Here is a 21,141-nt window from a genome sequence, read left to right on the forward strand (position 1 = left end):
AATTCTTTCGATATATTATCTTCATGTACATCTTTAGTGAAATGTTTATAGAGAATTTTCATTTTGCGTTGAAAATTACCTACTGTAACCGCTTTTAAATCTGCACCACCAACATTCAGCAGATTAACCCCGGTTAGTTCCGTAACTCGTCGTAATACCGCTCATGAGGGCGCCTCGCGGAATCCGTCGCACGACTCACCAACGCTACACTACCACGGAAGGCTACTCTCTCTCAGTACCACTACCCCTAGCAGTACAGCGCTGAGCAACCCCTACCTATACGAGGGTGAATAAAAGGAGCTTCCCGCAGAGACCTCTACCTCCAGCTCTTCTAGCAGCTTTCCCGTTGATGGAACACTAAAGTGGGAAAAATAGATTAAACACTCTTCTTCCAGGAGTTTTCCGAGATCGAAACCCTTGGCCACTGCATTAAGGAAAAAGAACAACAGTAGTGATCAGTGCGATTCGTAGGACCTGATGACAAACTTGTGAAGATCAAAACTTTAAGTAACTTTAGTTAGGGATAGACCCTTTTGTAGGCTTTTGGATTATTCCTTTCTTGACGTTTTTTTGGTTTAGTTTGTATAAGTGATACCTGTTCCTTTTGGTCAAGTTGGACTGTTCATTTGCTGTACGTTTATTTGTTAGAGATTTTAGGTTAAGTTTTCATTGTTATCCGCATACCAATAAAATACCAAGTCTCACGCGGACTCACGTTAAAAAAAACACCAAAAAATATATTGATTATATTAATAAAGATTAGTTAAAGTGTTGTTGGTAGTTGTGTTACTTTACCATTACGTTACACTACCGTATTTTTTCATTATTATCAGGTCGCGTACTACATTAAATTACTGACAAGTGTATATTACCTGTATCCTACCATAATATTTATCTTTTATAAGGTTAAAACAATCTTTAAGCAGAACAGAATTTTCTTTTTTAGTAGTCTTAAAACTTATTTAATCAATAAACGATTTTGACGACTCATGCTACAGTTTAATTATTTGGATGGTTTTCCCGAATTCAAAGACTTTCAGTTAAGCGTTGTATTTTTTAACAAAGAAGAGGGATCATAGACAATAGCTTCTGAAATTTGTGGGTGTCATTGTTAATCGCCCAAGTCATTCCGCCTGTCAATTTTCAAGAACAAATGGCGAAAATTTGCTAACAAGTTCTTTAAAAGTGATCCCTTTTTTTGAAACTTAGTTCACGACTTCACAGGGCCTGTCAATATGTTAAAATGTGTGATAAATGATCTTACCGTCTGCGAAAGTGCTTTTATCGTTGAATTATTAAATGTCTTCTGAAGATAAAATTGTAGCTGAACCTTTTGATTGTGCACTTTGTTCTGTAGCTGAGAAATGTACTTATTTTTCTGGTCGATTAGAGCCAGCAACGTTTCCGAAATCGCCATTTCATCAAACTCGTCATGCTTTAGAACAGAGTGAAATGAATCGGTTTGTATGCATCCCTCTTTCTTAACATTATCCATATCTGAATATAGATCCGTACTATTGCTGTTTTTATCGGCAATTTGTACCACGAACTTCTTGAACATGTCAGAACTTTCACTATCGTACGGGATCAACGGTTCATCACCTTTTCCTGAATGCTCCTCCACTCTGCTACTGATATCATCTTCAATGACATCTTTAAATGAAACACTTTTAATGCTTGACGACCTTCTACCAACACAAGACCAATTTGAGTTCGATTTGATGCTATTAACTGCAGATTTGGCAAAATTGAAATCGATCAATTTGTCAGAGGCGCAGTTACGAGATTCGATAGGTTTCGCTTCTTTTATGACTGGTGCACCAAGTACGTTTTCTAATCCTTTTTCTATTACGTTTTTTAGCTCGCTCAGATTGAATCCTTCAAGTTTTTCTAGGCTTTTTATAATACTATCGTAGTCACAACTTGAATCGACCGAACTGGTAATATCGTCGGTATTTGAAGACATTTTTAAATTTAATGAAGTCACTGGATAATTTGGCGAACGAAAGAAAATTAATAAGTCGAAAAAGAAAGTACAAAAAGATTTAGGTGAAGCTTTACGTCAAATATTGACATGTAAACAGAAGCATTCTTATATCTAGAATGCTTGGTATGTACCCTTATCTAGAGACTGCTTATGGACCAATTATTCAGTTTGTTCATCGAAGGTGCGATTAATATTGTTAATGATAGGATAGCTTTAGGATAGACATATAGGGACAAAAATATTATTTAGCATTCACTAGGCAGGAGTTAGAATTAACTTTAAATAAAATGGAAGCGGTATTGACAGAAGAGTATGGTGTGGAAATTAATAAAACTGAAACAAAAATATTGGTATGTTAGAGATTTAAAAGTAGGGTTAGAAATAATCATAAAAATAAGAGATTAAAAACTAGAAGTAAGTAGTCGCTGATTTTCGATATTTACGGAGTCAGATAATTCAGGATGCAAAAACCGATAAAGTTATAAAACAGAGAATAAGTAATAAGGTCGGGTCGCTTTTAACAGAAATAAATCGTAAAAAGAAAACGAAGTTAATTTCGCCAATTACAGACCAATGATTTCAAGTTATTGTTGTCTTATTGTAGTGAATCAGATTTGTAAATTCTAATTGTTTATTTGTAGACCTGAAGATGACCAAAAACAATGATCGAAACGTCGTCATTGCAATGTTAAAAAAATAGAGAGTATCACAAATAAAATTTGGTCTGTAATTGGCGAAATTAACTTCGTTTTTTTTTTATTTGGATACGAATACAGACGAGATTAGCTTTTAAACACACAAGAAATAAATCATTTTTGTGTTCGAGGTTGGTTAATATAAAAATTTGAAAATGATTATTAATTGGGCATATACATTTGGAGTACGACTTTATATAGATGTGAAATTTGCACGGTGGGCGCTGCGAAAAAGGAAAAGTTCCCTTCCTTTCCACTGAATGTCAAAACGGTGGTATCGGTATTGCGCAAGTCTTAAAGAAGAAATCGAGAATGCACGTTCTTACAGAGCACTCGGATTGATTATCGGTGTCTTGGACAGGCCTTCACCTCGGGAACTGCTAAGCTCAGATACCCTACAACCCTAGATTTTGCCTAAATCCAAGACAACAAGGACCAGCGTCGATTGTGCCTATTACAGAGCAATCTAGTGCCTTCGACACCTCAAATGCCTGCCCCACACGATGGAGGAACTAAGCTTGGATACCAGTCCAACACGCCGTGACCTGACACCTCAAACGCTTGCCACCATGAAGCAGTGACCGGCTTGGACATATACCGAGCGGCAAGGCCTAGAGGTTTTAGAGGTTTAGTCCATTTCTTAGCATTCGGGAGGACGCCGGTTCGATTCCGTGTCCGTTAGCCTTGGTCCAAGTTTTTCTGTGCTTTCCTTGAATCACTTAGGCAAATGTTTGGGGCAGATAATCTTTCATTCTCTTCTGTCTTCATTTCGTCCGTCTCATCTTTCTCACCCGAACCACCACCCACTCATTCTCACGATTCCTGAAGGGAGGCTGAAGAGGGCCTTCCGCTCTACCTTCCGACGTAGTCCGGAAGGACTGCCCGCCCACCAGCATTACTGGCTGGTAGGAATGAAACACCCGAAAGTTTTTTTTTCGGATATTAATGACCTCCACGGTCCGATATTTCAAACGCTTTGGAGGTACAGTTTCGACACCTGAAGCTCACGTCCGACTTCCACGCCGGTGGGAATAGGTACACGGTCCCCGCATTATTACAACGACATAAGGCTAAGGCACGTCTATTAGTATATGCCGATGGTCCGCGATACGGACAGAGGATCTCCTTCTTAGCGGATTCAGTACATACATGATCTGAAGAGTTAGTTAGAGACATATACTTAATACTCCTATTATTTAACCCATGAAAGAATGAAAGGGTATGGACTTATCAACTAATTTCATATATACTATCCTTTCTTAAATCAACTAATAAAAATGAAGATAGACATTGAATAAATGACGTAAAACTGTAGAGTATAATTTGATAAAAGTAGCATTAAAAAAGGATAGCGCTATGCGCTAACAACCTCTGCTAGATCGAGTTAACGGTATTACTATACTTCGTTTAGTTTCTCTAGCGATGTGACCTTTAGCTTGACCGGCGCAAAGTAGAAAAGAACAGCACTAGGCCAGAAAAGAAAGGAGACATCTCTCGGCAAAGCTCTTAGCCGGTGAGGAGCGTCTAATCAGTACAGTACTGCACGGAAAAATTTGATCATTTTATCCACTAAAATTGCATTACTTAAATGTGCTGTTATTGGTATCAATTACTACTGAAAATATCAACGAGATGTTTATTTATATTTGAAGACGTATTAAAGGCTTTAACGCTTGTTTTCGACACGCACTACTATTCATGATTGAACAAAACTTTTGGTAGGTACTGTATGAAAAAGTATCTTTAATGAACAACAGCAGAGAGTATAATGAGCTTTTTTCTCTCTACCTACGATTTTGCTAGCTCGCATCCAAGACATTGGAAGGGGCACATCGCTAGAGAAAGTAAACGAAGAAGAGTGTATGAATCAATAGGAGTTAAGTGGGGTAGTGGTAGACCTACGTTAGATTAATGTTCGCACTATAGTTAAGGATGTAGATTGCTTTAGTTTTAGAGAAATGTGAAGATTGGTAATATTAATTGTTGACATATATATGATGTTTATTTACGTATGTACTTAACAAAACTTAAATTTCTGCTTTTCGCATCGCGCTAGCTGTACATGTAATTTTGAACAAGAAATTGGATAGAACTATTATTAAACACGGCACCAACCCTCCCTTGATAAACTTTAGCGTGTTGCCGTGTTCAGAAATTAATTAAAAACATTGCGAGGGGAATTATCTACAGCTTTTCTGGAAGATAGGCCGCCCCGATTTTGCGAAGGGGAACTTCCTGAAGCGATTTCTTTTAAATTAGTTTCAGTTTTCTTTTTTGTTGGAGGAAATCATTGCACGGTTATATGAGTCCAAATTTTGCTATCTAGATGAAGCAGATAATACAGCGTTTTAATGCTATACTTCCTTTACAGTCAGTTTTAGAGGAACTAAGTACCCCAGTAGCACAACAATATTGGTAAAATATTATATTTACATATTGGTTCAATGATGGAAACGTCAGATTTTTTTTATTGGCCCAATGTAGATTTTTAATATTAACCCAATATTGAAATTAAATATTGTTCCAATGTTAGGAAATAATAAATGTGCAATATTTATTTGAAAAATACAGCCAATATTTGTTTTCCAGATTGGTCCAATATATGTTTTATATATAGTTACAACATATCATGTATATATAGGCACAATATCTACCCCAGTACCACAAAAATATTGGTAAAATATTATATTTACATATTGGTTCAATGATGGAAACGTCAGATTTTTTTTNTTTTGTCAATGTTGGGTCAGTATTGGATAAATATTCTATATAAATAAAGGAAAAGGTACATCCCTTGTATATATTGCCAATATTGGATAAATATTACAAATCAATATAAATAAAAGTTATTGTCAAATATCTTTTATTAATATTGGATAAATATCGGATAAACATTGTATTAAAATATAGGAAAAAGGTATATGTCCTATATGTTACCAATATTGGCTATAAATTGCCAATATTGGGCCCATATACAATATTGTACCAATATAGAATAAATATTGGGCCAATGTCGTGTGCTACTGGAATAGTTTGTCCTTGTGTCCTTTGTCCAACATAAGGTAATAAAGAGACTTATCTTATTTATCTAGTAAGCAGACGAGATGGGTAAAAAATATATCTGTAAATCGCCTGTAATTTGTCTTGTTACAATAGTTTCTACATTTTTTTGTCGAGAGCACTAAGAAATCAAAATATTCTGAAAAGAAATATACCTAATTAGTTTATAAACTTTATATTTTTATGTAGATACTAATGAAAAGCTTGCGCTAATAAAAAAGCTCGTGTATTTATAAAGAAATTATGATAACAACAAAAGCACTAGAAATAATAATAATTTTTGTCATTTACGTTGGGGCAATTCGAGTATAACGTAAACACCAAAGAAGGGTGAGAGGTCTCCGCTTTACTTATTCGTGGTGGGGTGGGGGTTTGGATGGTGATTACAACGCAACGTCGAGCAGCAAATTCAATGTCATCGAAAAATCGTAGACTGAGGACAAGTAATTTTAAATTACCAAATTTTTAAATAGAAAACAAAAATTACTATTGCTTATATGTTTTTAAAAAATAAAAATAATACTTATTATGTTATTATATATGTATTTTCAATGTAACTCCGAACAATCTACATATAATACGAGTAATAAAATGATAATGGATTCACCAAACAAAAATTCAAACTACTTCTATCTTGCCCAAGCCTAGTGTGTATTCATTTTATTCAAGTTTATCAAGGTCAGATCTCTAACCGTTTGAAATGAATTCTAAAACTAATCTTCCGATTCCTCGGATACAGTATATTCCTGCATAAAAGATACCCTATATCTTTTTCTCTGCCCTTCACAATACGTGTACAAAATTTCATGATGATCGGTTGAGTATTTAAGGTGTGAAATCGTAACAAACAAACAAATTCACATTCGCATTTATAACAGTAGTTAAGTTGAATATCGCCGCGATTTTTTGCGAAGCCCCGTATTTGGGCCTTTTGAACAACTTCTTCCTATAGGTAAGTTTTTTCGATTGGAGCCATATTTAACATGGCTGCCATTCAAACGAAACCTTAGTTTTTCCATTTTTGAACACTCTGTATAATAAATCAATCCTGGATAATACAGACCATCTTGCATTAAATTGCGTATTTTTTGGGCCACCCTGTACATTGTAAGTTTTTCAGATAATAGTAAGCTCTGAGTTAACAGAATTGTTAATTGTATTTGCATCTATGAATTTAATGTTTGGTATGTAAGTTATTGCTTACATATCTCTCATTTTCTATCCCTTTCAATCTTACGGTTTCCTTCTCTTTCACCCTGAGGTCAATCAGTAGCCGTTTGTAACTTGTCACGCCTAACGCTGTAACAAATTCGTCCATTAAATTAGAATATATTAATGGGACTGATTAGAAATTTGTCCGAATTGTTCGCATACTGAGCCCCATTACGGAGTGTCATTTGGCTGACCTTTGTCAAATAGCATAATCAGATCAATTTATTTCTATCGAACGGATGAACCGACGTTAAAACGTTGCGGTAACTGCTCTAATTGCAGCAATTTCGTGAATTTTCCGATACAAAATTAATTTCGAAATGTTGCAATTCGATTTTGTTTGACATCGCTCGTTGTCAATATTCATCAACTCGCTTTTAATTAATTAAAACACATAATCAACACAACGATTGCTATTTTTCAAATAAAACGTTTGTGAATATGTGGTTTTACATATTTGATAACCTCCGAAAATAAACAATAAACTTCGGTGGTGAGGGTGGGTGGGATCGAAAGAAGAGGTCTCCCCCACCACTGTACCATAAAATGTAAAAAGCTTAACGTTAATGCTTGTAAGCAAAAATCAATCAACTTTTAATTTAAAAATGTTATAGCGGATATGGCAGGTATATGAATACATATGCCTTGTTGGTAAAGGTCTAGATGATTGCCACCACTTCGGGGGTGGGGGGTAAGAGTGGGTGGGATCGAAAGAGGAGGTCTTCCCCACTACTGTACCATAGAAAGTTCGTGGCGGTCTCACCCCCATAAAAAGTTATGGGGTTGAAAGTTGATTATTTTGACAATTTTCATACACTATAATTCAAATAAAATTCAGTAAAAAAATATTTTCAAGCGGGTGGAGGTGGGGGATCGAAAGAGGGTGGTCACTTGAACAAAACCCGATAACCTAACCTAACCTACCCTATTGATAAAGATATTTAAATAATGTTTTATATAACTTTCTCAATATTTTTATGTATTTTTCATTAGTTTTACCTTTGAATATTGTTNTAGACGAAAATGTTTAGCAATTTCTTAAAACAAAAATGTATATAAATTAACAATAGAAAACAAAGCAAAAGTTTTATAGGTGTGTAGAACGTTAAGTTAATTCACTTGTTATTATTTTTGGCTAAATATGCTTTTAAATAAAGGATATTTTTAATTTTTAACAAGGCAGTTTAAATAATTTTGTAAATGCATATCCGCTATAACATTTTTAAATTAAAAGTTGATTGATTTTTGCTTACAAGCATTAACGTTAAGCTTTGATTTATAATTAATAAATAAATGCATGTCATATGAATGATGATGCTTTTACCAGTTTGAAGGTGCTTAAAGATGTATAGAACGTGTACATTATTTACCTAATCAATATACGTACTTACACGTTACAGCTTGCTCGCAAACTTTGAAAGGCTTATTACAATATAGAAAAAAAGTCCATTTAAGTTCGTAATTGTAACAGTAGCGCTCATATTATCTATTACCATTACTAAACAACGTTCCCCATTCACGTCCCTATTTCTAAAGGTTCGTTAAAACTATAACCACTATTTAAACGTTTATTCCAAAAGATTGTGATGTAAAATATGAAGCAACAATAACGGCGAAAGCTTATTAATAATAATGTGTTGTGCAAACTGCCGGAAAATAACCGCTAATACCTGCAACACTGACGTTAAGGTATACCTCCAAAGTTTGGATTCATTTACGAGGGTGGATTGATAAGTTTCCGGCCTGACCAAGAAAAACAAGGTTTTTAAAAATTTTTTTTTTTTATTTCTCAACATAATCTCCTCCAAGGCTGATACATTTCTCATAGCGGTGTTCCAGTCTATTAATGCCATCTCTATAGACTGATTCGTCAAGCTCCTCAAAATAACCATTTACAGCTTCGATTACTTCTTCATTGTCCGCAAATCTCTTACCGCCAAGCCATTTTTTGAGATTAGGGAACAGAAAATAGTCACTCGGGGCTAGGTCTGGAGAGTAAGGAGGGTGCGGCATCAATTCAAACTTTAGATCGTTGATTTTAGCCGTCGCAACGATTGACGTGTGCGCTGGTGCGTTATCGTGATGAAACAAGATTTTTTTCTTCGCCAGATGAGGTCGTTTAATTTTCACCTCGTGGCTCAAACGTTGCAATAAGTCTGCGTAGTATTGACCAGTGATAGTATTACCCTTTGCAAGGTAATCAATGTATATAATACCTCTTGCATCCCAAAAAACAGTAGCCATAACCTTGTTCGCCGAAAAAATTGTTTTTGCCTTCTTTGGAGTTGGTTCCCCTGGTCCAATCCACTGTTTAGACTGTTCTTTGGTTTCAGGAGTGTAGTGGTGGACCCACGTTTCGTCAACGGTTACGAATCGACGCAAAAATTCGCTTGGATTACGCTTATACAATGACAAATTTGCGGTAGAAATGTTTTTTCGAATCAATTTTTGGTCGACTGTTAGCAAACGCGGCACCCATCTTGCACAGAGCTTTTCCATATGCAAATGTTGGTGCAAAATATGTTGCACACGTTCATATGACATCTTACAGGTCTCAGCTATCTCACGCACTTTCAATCTGCGGTCTCCCAGCACTATTTGATGAATTTTTTCGATCATATCTGGAGTTGTGACCTCAACGGGGCGTCCTGAGCGAGGCCCATCAGAGGTGCTCACACGACCCTTTTTAAACTCGGAAACCCACTGCTTAACGGTTGAATATGACGGGGAGGATGTCCCCAGTGTTGAGTCCATCTCTTTTTTAATTTCCTTCGGCGTTAACCCCTTCAAATAAAAGTATTTGATGACAGCACGATTTTCCTGCTTTTCCATTTTTACGAAAACCACAGAGGCGTCTTGTTCAGCGTGCTGTCAAACCTACACTAGCAAGGAGATCGGGCTGAAACTATAGCTACAAGCTATCCAAGGATGGTAATATAGAATGTCACCTCAAGGTAGGCCTAGTGGCGTCATCTCTTGGTTAGGCCGGAAACTTATCAATCCACCCTCGTATTATCTTTAATTTCGGTAAGTTTCTAATTACAACTCAATTTGCTGATTTTAAAACACAAGGATATGTAAAGAAATTTTGCACTTCAGATAATGGCTTTTGTAATTTATCGATTGCGAATAAGTCTGAAAAGAAAAAAAAGGGGGCGGGCGTGTATTGTACACGCGAAAGAAGTGAAACTTCTTTAGATTGTACATTACAAGAGTAGTTTTTCAAAAAAATAGCTTTAACTACTTATTAAATGCCAGAAAAATCCAACTTTATTTCGAGCGGGCGAATACGAAATATTGGTTTAGTTTTGTTAAAAACTTTTACGCTTGCACCATATAAAACTGCAGAGAGGAAATACTAATGAAAACAATCACCAACGCATATGCAATACATATACAGTACAGCGAAGGCGCGATCCGATGATAATTTGTCTACAGTCTATTTTAATTTGTTAGAATTGTGACCTTGAAGGAATCTGCACGAAAATAGAAAGAATACACACTAGGCGTGAGCAAGACAGAAATAGTTCGAACAAGCTTGAATGAGCAGAGCTCTCGATGGACGGTCTTAGGAGATCAGCTAGAATTGTACAGTACTAGACGAAAATGTTTAGCAATTTCTTAAAACAAAATGTATATAAATTAACAATAGAAAACAAAGCAAAAGTTTTATAGGTGTGTAGAACGTTGAGCTAATTCACTTGTTATTATTTTTAGCTAAATATACTTTTAAATAAAGGATATTTTTAATTTTTAACAAGGCAGTTTAAATAATTTTGTAAATGGTACTGAACACTTTTGTCTAGTTCTCGCTCGATGATCGGTGAAGAAATGAGCTGCGCAGACAAATATGATTGAATTTGGAATTATGATACGGCGCATCCAAATGAAGCGAAGGGGCATATCTCCAACTTCTTGAAACGAAGAGTAAATAATTTTCGGACTATCGGTTGCTACTAACAGGCTAGCTTCTCCTCTAAAATAACTCTTTTTGGACATATACACTAAGAGTCACACGTGGCGTGTGACGCGTAACACTGTGACGCGTGGCGTTACACTTTTCGGTCTTATACCCTAGTAAAATTTCTTCTTACCGTCGATAAAACTTTTGGGTGTTTCATAAAAACCAGCCACTAATGCTAATGGGTTGACAATCCCTCCTGACTATGTCAGAGGGTAGTGCAAAGGTACTCTTGGGCCTCCATTTAGTAGAAATCGTGGGAATTAGTGGGTGGCGATTGGTTGAGAATGATGAGACGCACGATATGAAGACAGTGGAAGAGAGTGAATGATTTTCTGTGACATGTTACTGTCCAAGCATTTCATAAGTGTTCAAAGGAAACCACAGAAAAACTAGGACAAGGGCAGATGAACATGGAATCGAATCGGCATTCACCCGATTGCTCAGGAATGATGTAAATTCCTAGACTAATGCAATCAGTAGCCTGAGGATAGGTAAGTACAGCTAGCACAGCGTGTTAGGACCTAAAAAATCCAAAAAGGGGTACGAAGTCAACTTTTTTAAAAATGTATACAAAACTATCTTGTTACATAGCATAATTTTCTTTAAGTTGCAGATGCATTTCTTGCATGCTCTATTTATTCGAAATAAAAACAGTTGTATCTTTAAGTTATTATTAATTGTAAATTACAATGTGTACGTGGTAATTGTAATGAATTGGTTTGTTCTGAAATCTTATTCTTTCATTATCAAAATGTAGTGGAATCTTAGTCCAGTATTTTTCATAAGGTTAGGAGTTAAATATTCCTTTTTCTGTTATTCAAATTTTTACTCTGCTAGAAGCCTTTTCTTCTTCACTGTTGTCAACAATAGGATTTTAACTAATGATTAGCATAAAATTTTATTGTAACTTCACATTAAAAGAAATTTCAGCCAGACCACCTTAATCAACATTTTTTTTCAGGTCTATTCATTACTTATTTTACTAGGGTCAATTGAAAAGTCCCCGGCCTGACACATAGATGGCGGCACCAGAACTAAATCCATATGATTTTCAGTTAGTCCTAACCTTCAAAAGACGCGTTTATAAATTTGACGGCTGTCGGATCATTAGTTTGTGAATTATAGCATTTATAGTGAAGCAACTTTTGTTGTTGTGAAAAAAATGGATAAAAAGGAATTTCGCGTGTTGATAAAATATTGCTTTTTGAAGGGAAAAAATACAGTTGAAGCAAAAACTTGGCTTGATAACGAATTTCCGGACACTGCCCCAGGAAAATCAACCATCAAGGATTGGTATGCTAAGTTTAGACGTGGTGAAATGAGCACCGAAGACGGTGAACGCAGTGGACGCCCAAAAGAGGCTGTTACGGACGAAAACATTAAAAAAATCCACAAAATGATTTTGAATGACCGTAAATTGAAATTGAATGAAATAGCAGACACTCTACAGATATCAACGGAACGTATACATCACATCATTCACGAATATTTGGGTATGAGAAAGCTCTGTGCAAAGTGGGTGCCGCGCGAGCTCACTTTTGACCAAAAACAACGACGAGTTGATGATTCAGAGCAGTGTTTGAAGATGATCACGCGTAATAAACCCGAGTTTTTGCGTCGATATGTGACAATGGATGAAACATGGCTCCATCATTTCACTCCGAAGTCCAATCGACAGTCATCGGAGTGGACTGCACACGATGAACCCGCTCCAAAGCGTGCAAAAACGCAACAGTCGGCTGGCAAGGTTATGGCGTCTGTATTTTGGGATGCGCGTGGAATAATTTTCATTGACTACCTTGAAAAAGGAAGGACCATCAACAGCGACTATTACATAGCGTTATTGGACCGTTTGAAGGACGAAATCGCCGAGAAACGACCGCATTTGCAGAAAAAGAAAGTCCTGCTTCACCAAGACAATGCACCGTCTCACAAGTCAGTGAAAACGATGGCAAAAATTCATGAATTGGGCTTCGAATTGCTTCCGCATCCACCGTATTCTCCAGATCTGGCCCCCAGCGACTACTTCCTGTTCTCAGATCTCAAAAGAATGCTCGTTGGGAAAAAATTTTCGTCGAATGAAGAGGTGATCGCCGAAACTGAGGCCTATTTTGAAGCAAAGGACAAATCGTACTACAAAAATGGTATCGAAAAGTTGGAGGATCGCTATAATCAGTGTATCACCCTTGAAGGGAATTATGTTGAATAAAAAAAACGAATTTTGCAAAAAAAATGTGTTTTACTATTTTAGGCCGGGGACTTTTCAATTGACCTGTTATTAGTAACCTCAATTATACAAGATGAGTAGGCTTTTAATGTGTACTTAGGGAAGAACACCCTAAATATATGAGTGCCTGCAAAAAAATATGAATTCAATAACAGCGCTCTGCCTTTTTATTTCGTATTTCGAAACGGTAAAAAGCACGTCATCCTTTCTCCATGTACACACTCCAACCCAGAATTTAATTTGATTTAATCCCGTGCTATCGTAGAATTCCTTTCTGGTAACGCAACGCGATGAATACTAAAGATTTATTTCCTGTCAGCGATCCATGTATATTTCCGGGCCAGCGCTAGACTATTCGGTACCATTAAGGCTTCCGTGTTCCTTCTTTACAGCTAGGCCGTAATTAATACCATCACGTCCATACAAACTCCAAAATGAATAGATGCACACACGTATGTATCAGCACAGAGGTCTACAGTCACCAACAAAAGCATCGAGCGAGCATTAAGGGTCACATTTATCAGTGGTAGCGAGAACAAAATTCTATGGTAGGTACGAACCTCTATCTCCTCAATAACAACAAAAGGGCGATGACAGAACCGAGAAGGATACAAGCATGTATTTAGAATTTGGTTTCAGAGAAGATAGCTCAAAATCGATACTAAATACATATGTAGATAATCGACAGTCTGTTCAATTGATGCATGCCTAGTTGTTTCAATAATGTACGAGGTGTGTTCAGAAAATATCGCCAATTTTGTGTTTTTTCAAAAATTATTTATTTATTCATGAATATCTATTTTGTCCCCATTCAAAGAAATCCCAAATGCTCACTATACTTGAGCCAATGTTTTTTCCAATCCTAGAAGCACATCAGTTTCGGGGACAAGAAAAAGTCACAGGGGGTCAGATCTGGGGAATACGGTGGCTGTGGCATGATTACTGTGTTCTTTTTTGTCAAAAATTCGAGCACAAGCAATGATATGTGAGCAGGTAATATTCCNTTTTTTCAATACTTTAATCGTAATTTATATTCAAATAACCAATCGTACCTTAACCTTTTTTCAAAAATAAAGCAGCGGCGCACCGGGAATTTACCCGAACTTCCATATGGCCAGTCAAACCCTGGTACCTACATAAACCACGGCGAGGGAGTCACTATTGTACGTGATTTCGTGTCTCACAATTAGACTGCATTTTACCGTAATGGATTGATAGCAATTCCAACATTTCTCAACTGACAGTTTCATAATTTGAATTTTAGTTAAAATTCGTATCTTTTAAATAATAAGAGAAGAATTAGAGATAGAATCATCAAACCAATTTCATTTAAACGAATATCTCCAATTTAACCTTCTTTTTGATCTTTAATCTCGTAAATTTTGACTGCTAGTCAAAAGTAAGAGGCACCAATGTGAACTAACACGCATAAATAGTCCAGTAAAAATAGACTTAAAAATGGGAAAAAAATAATTCCTTACAACCAGACAGCGGAATATTGTGAACAAGCTGTTCTAAAAGAGCGAAAAATAAAGCGAACCGATAGCTGCTATCCGGTGTGGAATGGGGTGGGATTTTAGGGGTTCAACACAGTTTTTCGCGATTTTTGACTAAACTATGCATCTTATCGAAAAAAGTTAAATGTAAAAGCTGTAGGAAATAAAAACATCTATAACTTCTGTATTTATCATTTTTACCTTAACCTCAAAAATTTTCGAATAAATTGCGGAAAACCGGTTTTTCTTTAGCAAAACAATTTCTATGAAGCTGAAACATGGGCAAAAGATAGCTTTTAGTATTGCAAAAAAGCAGTAACTTTTTCGGATGCCTAGTTGTTTCAATAATGTACGAGGTGTGTTCAGAAAATATCGCCAATTTTGTGTTTTTTCAAAAATTATTTATTTATTCAAGAATATTTATTTTGTCCTCATTAAAGTAATTCCCAACAGCTTTATATACTTGCGCCAATGTTTTTTCCAATCCTAGAAGCACATCAGTTTCGGGGACAAGAAAAAGTCACAGGGGGTCAGATCTGGGGAATACGGTGGCTGTGGCATGATTACTGTGTTCTTTTTTGTCAAAAATTCGAGCACAAGCAATGATATGTGAGCAGGTAATATTCCTTATTTACCATTCTATCCTGTGGCAAGAACCCATGATGCACCACACCCCTGCAATCGAAGAAAACTGTAAGAAAAACCTTCACATTCGACCTAACTTGACGGGCTTTTTCCCGTCTAGGCTCGTGCGGCAGCTTCAATTGGGATGATTGAGCTTTGGTTTCCACGTCATAACCATAACCATAAACCCATGATTCGTCACCAGTTATGACCCTCTGGAGCAAATTTGGGTTTTCGCGGACAGAGTCCAACAGCTCCTTAGCAATGTTAATGCGATGCTGTTTTTGTTCAAAATTGAGCAATTTTGGTACGAATTTCGCGGCGACCCGTCTCATGCCCAAATCGATATGTTTAGGTTCTCAGCAAGTTCTCTAACAGTGATTCGACGATTGGACAATACTATTATTTTTTTCACTTCATCAATGTTTTCGTCTGTTGTTGTTTGGGCTTCCGGCACACACTGTCGTTCACATCTTCTCGACCTTACGCTACAGTCAACATGCGGAAGGCGTCTGCGCACTTAATTTTGTTTTTCACACAAAACTTGATACAGATTCTTTATCCATTTTTTGGAAAAGGCAAAAATCGAAGACGAGCGAAAACAGGTGCAAGCAAAGCATCTATCAAAATTTAACTGAACATTTCACATAGACGAACTTGTCCGGTATAAGTGAGAGACATGAGTACCAACATAACGTAACAAAAAATCAAAAATACGTTACTCTCGGAATTTCAAAAATCATGATACTTTTTGAACAGACCTCGTATATTACTAGTAACTTCAAATAAATGTGATTATGAAATTTATCGGGCACTTATTAATTTTAATTTTAAAAATGATGCAAATCTGGAAAATGTAAAGCAATTAATATTTGAAACAATGTAGAAATATTGGATTCTACAGCAGTTCCTGTAACAGGCTGGACTTTTCGGGCATAACACTGTGTGTAAAATGAACTGATGATGTAATTCGGCCGAGTACTACATACAAGTCTAAAGTCCGCCTTCCTCGTAGCTTTCGATCGTGTTAGCTTGAAAGGTTCGGATAAAATCATTCGAAAGCTGCTATTATTATAATATCTAAACGATACCATTTAAAAAATTGAAGTTCGACGAAACATTTTCAAGTTATTAAAACAGACTCAATTTCAAGGCGTTTCCGACTCGCTATTAAGAATGTGCGATGTGCACCGACTTAATTTTCATTAAAACTCACTCGATAAATCTTAGTCCAGGAAGTAAAGCACAAAAATCGTTCAAATCGTCGAATTTTGTGCGGTAAATCGGATCGGGATGCGGTTTTCTGCATTGAAATCGTGGGGCCGTCTACAAACTTTGTGAACATTAGAAGTTAAGTCATCTACAAAAATGCATCGGTGCAGAAGAAAAATGCAGTCTTACAGGTGCATTGCAAAGTTGTTAGGTATATAAAAGAAGCTCGTGCAATAATGATAAAAATAAGTTCAATTTTGTAACTTTTGAGGGTCGCTGAACACAAATATTACAAAGTTGTCTGACGTAATTGTTGAAGCCGGTCTACCGTTATGAGTTCTTAGTATTCCGTACCTCAAAATGAAAAAATTAAACCCTTATTTAGTGAAGGCAAAAAAGCACTGAAACTTCGAATTTTGTGCAGTTAATCGGATCGAGATGCGATTTTCTTGAAAAAAAAGCAATTCGGTCAGTAAAAATAAAAATAAGTACAATTTTGTTGCTTAAGTTTTTGAGTGTCGCTGAACACAAGGATGCAGTCGGCGACGCCCTCCGAGGTACCTGGGGCCCAAGGCGACTGTCATAAACAGGAGTTATGTTTTAAATTAATTGAATTATTTCCTAAGGCGTTTTGAAGGTCGCTGAACACGAATATGTAGTCGACGACGACCTTATCGATGATTTCATAAATTCATTATGCTTTTTCTAAAGATAATGCTTTAAATAACTGTCATTTTTTTAATACACTATTTTTTTTAAATACCTACATTCTTTTTTTCTTAATATTTGAAGCATTATTTTTAAAAATAGTTTAGACCTTCATTGTATGACGTTATCTATTATATAATCGTGTTTAGCGACCCTCAAAACACCCGAGTAAATAATTTCAATTGATTTTTAATTAATTTAAATAAACTCCTGGAGACAACGTGTATGACGGTCGCCCTTGACTGAATGTTCATGATCAGCGACCCTCAAAACCCCCGAGTAACAAAGTTGGACTTATTTCTATTATTATTAACGGAATTTCAATTTTCTTTGCAGAATACCGCATCTCGATCCGATCATCATCATCATAAGGTTGTCAGTCTTAAAACTGATTGGACACGCACCTCCACTTTTTCCTGTCCTGAGCCAATCTTCGCATTTCCCTAAAACTAGAACAACCCACATTCTTAACTATTTGTGAACAGTAATCTAATCTATGTCTACCTCTACCCCTCCTAACTCCTGTTTCTGCCTCTAATATGTCTTTGACTAAACCTTCATGCCTGAGAAGGTGATCTACCAACCTGTCTCTCCTATTTCTTATTGACTTCCACAGAGTCCTCTGTTCTCCTATTCTTTCTAATACCTTTTAATTTCTAACTTTTTCTATCCACGGTATCCTCATCATTCGCCTGTAACACCACATTTCGAACGCTTCTTACCTCTTCTTTCCCGTCGCGCCCACCGTCCATGTTTCGCACTCGTACATCGCCGCGCTCCAAACTTTTAACAATATTTTTCGAATTTCTAAATTATTTCCATCCTGACTTATTTGACTTCCTGCACAAAATTCGAAGCTTCAGTGCTTTATTGCTCCATCAAATAAGGGTTTAATTTCTTCATTTTGCTGTGCGGGAGACTAATAACTAATAACGGTAGAGCGGCTTCAACAATTACGTCAAAAAACTTTGTAATTCGGAAATGTCTAAGTACGTCCCTGAGTTAACAGCGTTGAATAGCAAATGACATAATAATTTCATGTTGCATACGTGAATTCGAGAATCAAGCCCGTTAACTCAATAACTGCACATTAAATGCGCTGAACAAAGAACAACTGCTAACAACAATGCGGAAACAGGACACAGTTTCGAGCGACCGTTGAATTGTTATGGCGGGTTCTGTGTGGAACGTGACAGTCGATTTTGTTGGTAACATTTGCAAAACTGCAACTCGAAATGTTGACTATTAAGTCAATATTAACAAAACTTTTATTAATGTTTGGGATTATTGTTACTGTACAACAATACATCTAAATTTAACCATACGGATAACGTAGCTATTGTTCATCGACGTATAAGTTTTGAACTTTGACTCTGACCGATATCAATGAGAAACTAAACTATGCATTTTTTGTTTTTGACTAGTCGAGGAACCATTGAAAACTTTTACAAAAAATTAAACTGGATTCTGGTTTTGCTTATGTATCCTTGGGTAATCAGAGTTAAAGTGTAGGCTTCTTCAAATTAAAGCATCATTTTCCAGAAGTGAGATTAAATTTTGTAAATAATTAAGAAATTATTTTTCTTTGAAATTAAAACCTTTAATGCAACTTCCATGCTCGCGAAAACGGTTAACCTAGAAATTCGAAAAAGGTTGTTAAAGGTGTATGTTTGGAGCGCGGCGCTGTACGGGTACGGAACATGGACTATGGGCGCGGCGGAAAAGAAAAGGTTAGAAGCGTTCGAAATATAGTGCTACCGGTGAATGACGAGGATACCGTGGATAGATAAGGTTAGAAATGAAGAGGTATTAGAAAGAATAGGAGAACAGAGGACTCTATGAAAGTCAATAAGAAATGTGCGAGATAGGTTGGTAGGACGCCTTCTTAGGCATGAAGGTCTAGTCAGAGACATATTAGAGGCAGAAACGGAAATTAGGAGGGGTAGAAGTAGACCTAGATTAGATTACTGTTCGGAAGTTTTAGGGAAATGGGAAGAAGCTGAGAATAGGAAAGAGTGAAGATGTGTGTCCAACCAGTCTTAGGACTGACTACCTTATGATGACGAATGCAACAACAAGATAAATATCAATCTCAATAATTAAACCCAATAAAGGATAGTAAATAGAACCTCGCATCTTTCGTTTTGAAAAGTAATGAAAAATGTTAAGGCATACTTGATATCTTGATACAAATTGATATCCAGATATAAAGTAATATTATAAAGAAGTTTAATTTTCTCAAAAAGTATTAGTCNTTGAAAAATGAAACCATTCCATCAGTATTTTCTTATGACGTTGTCACGTTCAACTATCGTCAGTAAACCGACTTTACAGACAACCGATTTTTCCTTTTTAATAACATAATAGATATTAATTTCTAACATGTGTAACAAGAAAAAGGCCTGTCGCTTGAATAGCACCATTACCAAAAGATATTTTCATTTATTAACAAGAACAAATGCGTAACATACCTTGCATATCTTGCAACAATGATTGTATATATATAAGACTGATATCTTTATACAAATTGATATCCAGATATAAAGTAATATTATAAAGAAGTTTAATTTTCTCAAAAAGTATTAGTCGTAGATAGTAACATCTTTATATTAGACGGAAGGATATAAAATTTTGTACATGATGAACTGATAAAAAATATAGAATTCCATTTATAAAAGAAAACCGTTATGCCAGTTCGAAACAATTTATTTTGGAACTGAGAGCAGAGTACTTATTGATTTAGTAAGAATTTTATGAAAATTGATGCATTTTAGACACAATATATGGTTAACAAAGTAGCATTTACATTTAACGAGGAATTCAAAAATACAATGATACATGGGGCATTCCATTTGAAGAAATGGATTTAGGTAGTCTCCAGGAAAAATGGGACACTTTGTATAATCGAAAATAATTTTAGGATTTGAAGGTATGGTACCACTCTTGTAAGAAACTTTTTTCGATATCTTCAACTATGAAGCAGTTATTGGAGAAACACGCTTGCTTAGGACACCCTGTATATGGGTTATGTTTTATTAAAACATAAATTTATTTTTTTACATTTCCAACACTTTTGCTTATCTTACATATATTCAACATCTCTTTTCTCGTCCCTTCCGTTGTCGCCATTTTTTCACTGTCCTAAAAAAACGACCCCCTATTCCTTAAAATTTCTTTCAGTCGACCGAGTCCAACCCCTTCCTCATTCACCAATTCATAGCATTCTCTCCAAATTCTACTATCTCGACATCCTTCTAACACATGTGATGTCACACATCCTATATCGTCTGTCCTCTTCCTTTGTTTTGTGCCTCTTATTGATCTCTTCCCTATATCACTCCCTCACCTGTTTCCGATTCATTTTTAATAACTTCAAAATTCTCTCCCTCTCTCTATAATATCTATATACTTTTCGTCCCTATTGTCAATACCTGTTTCCTTAATATTTCCTTCCTGATACTGTTAAGGAACCTTATTTGTGATATGCCGACGCAGGGACTTTATGGCATAAACATTTTCATATTTTATTATACCTTTAGTGTAAATTTTATTGTTATTGGACTTGGAAATATTTCCGAAATCTACGGTCACGTAGGCAAATTCACAGAAGCACAAATGAGGGTTTATCCCATGGTTAATATATTGTGCATTGGTATTACTGTCAATAACCTCGTTATTGGGAGGGATAATTTGTCGATTTCGGAATCTAGTGTACAAAATTTTAAGTTTGATAGAACAGTTCTTTTGTAGACTCGCTGAGAGTAACTAGACTTTAGTTATTTTCATAATACATTAATAAAAATCAATATTTATAATAAATTAGAATAAGTCGTAGTTGTAAGTTGTACAATAAATTCGTTATATTTACAACTCGGCGTTTCTATGGTCCTTCGAGTTATATATGTGGTACAATTGTACAAAAAGTTCGAATCAATAATTTGAATATTTCGAACGTA

At 35.9% G+C, this 21,141-nt stretch overlaps 1 protein-coding gene and 1 long non-coding RNA gene across 2 annotated transcripts in view; both read right to left on the reverse strand.

The window, feature by feature from the left end:
* The window catches only part of LOC108735351 (daple-like protein), a 32,768-nt gene extending 30,687 nt beyond the window's left edge, over positions 1–2,081 (reverse strand). The window contains exon 1 of the mRNA XM_018467292.1: positions 1,265–2,081. Within this exon, the coding sequence (XP_018322794.1) occupies positions 1,265–1,966 (702 nt within the window). The 5' untranslated portion in view covers positions 1,967–2,081. The remainder of the gene's footprint in view (positions 1–1,264) is intronic.
* The window catches only part of LOC112906455, a 124,649-nt gene that overhangs the window by 95,925 nt on the left and 7,583 nt on the right, over positions 1–21,141 (reverse strand). The gene's annotated exons all lie outside the window — the stretch shown is intronic.

The sequence above is a fragment of the Agrilus planipennis genome, unplaced genomic scaffold (assembly GCF_000699045.2).
Source record: "Agrilus planipennis isolate EAB-ADULT unplaced genomic scaffold, Apla_2.0 scaffold70, whole genome shotgun sequence".
NCBI classification, from domain to species: domain Eukaryota; kingdom Metazoa; phylum Arthropoda; class Insecta; order Coleoptera; family Buprestidae; genus Agrilus; species Agrilus planipennis.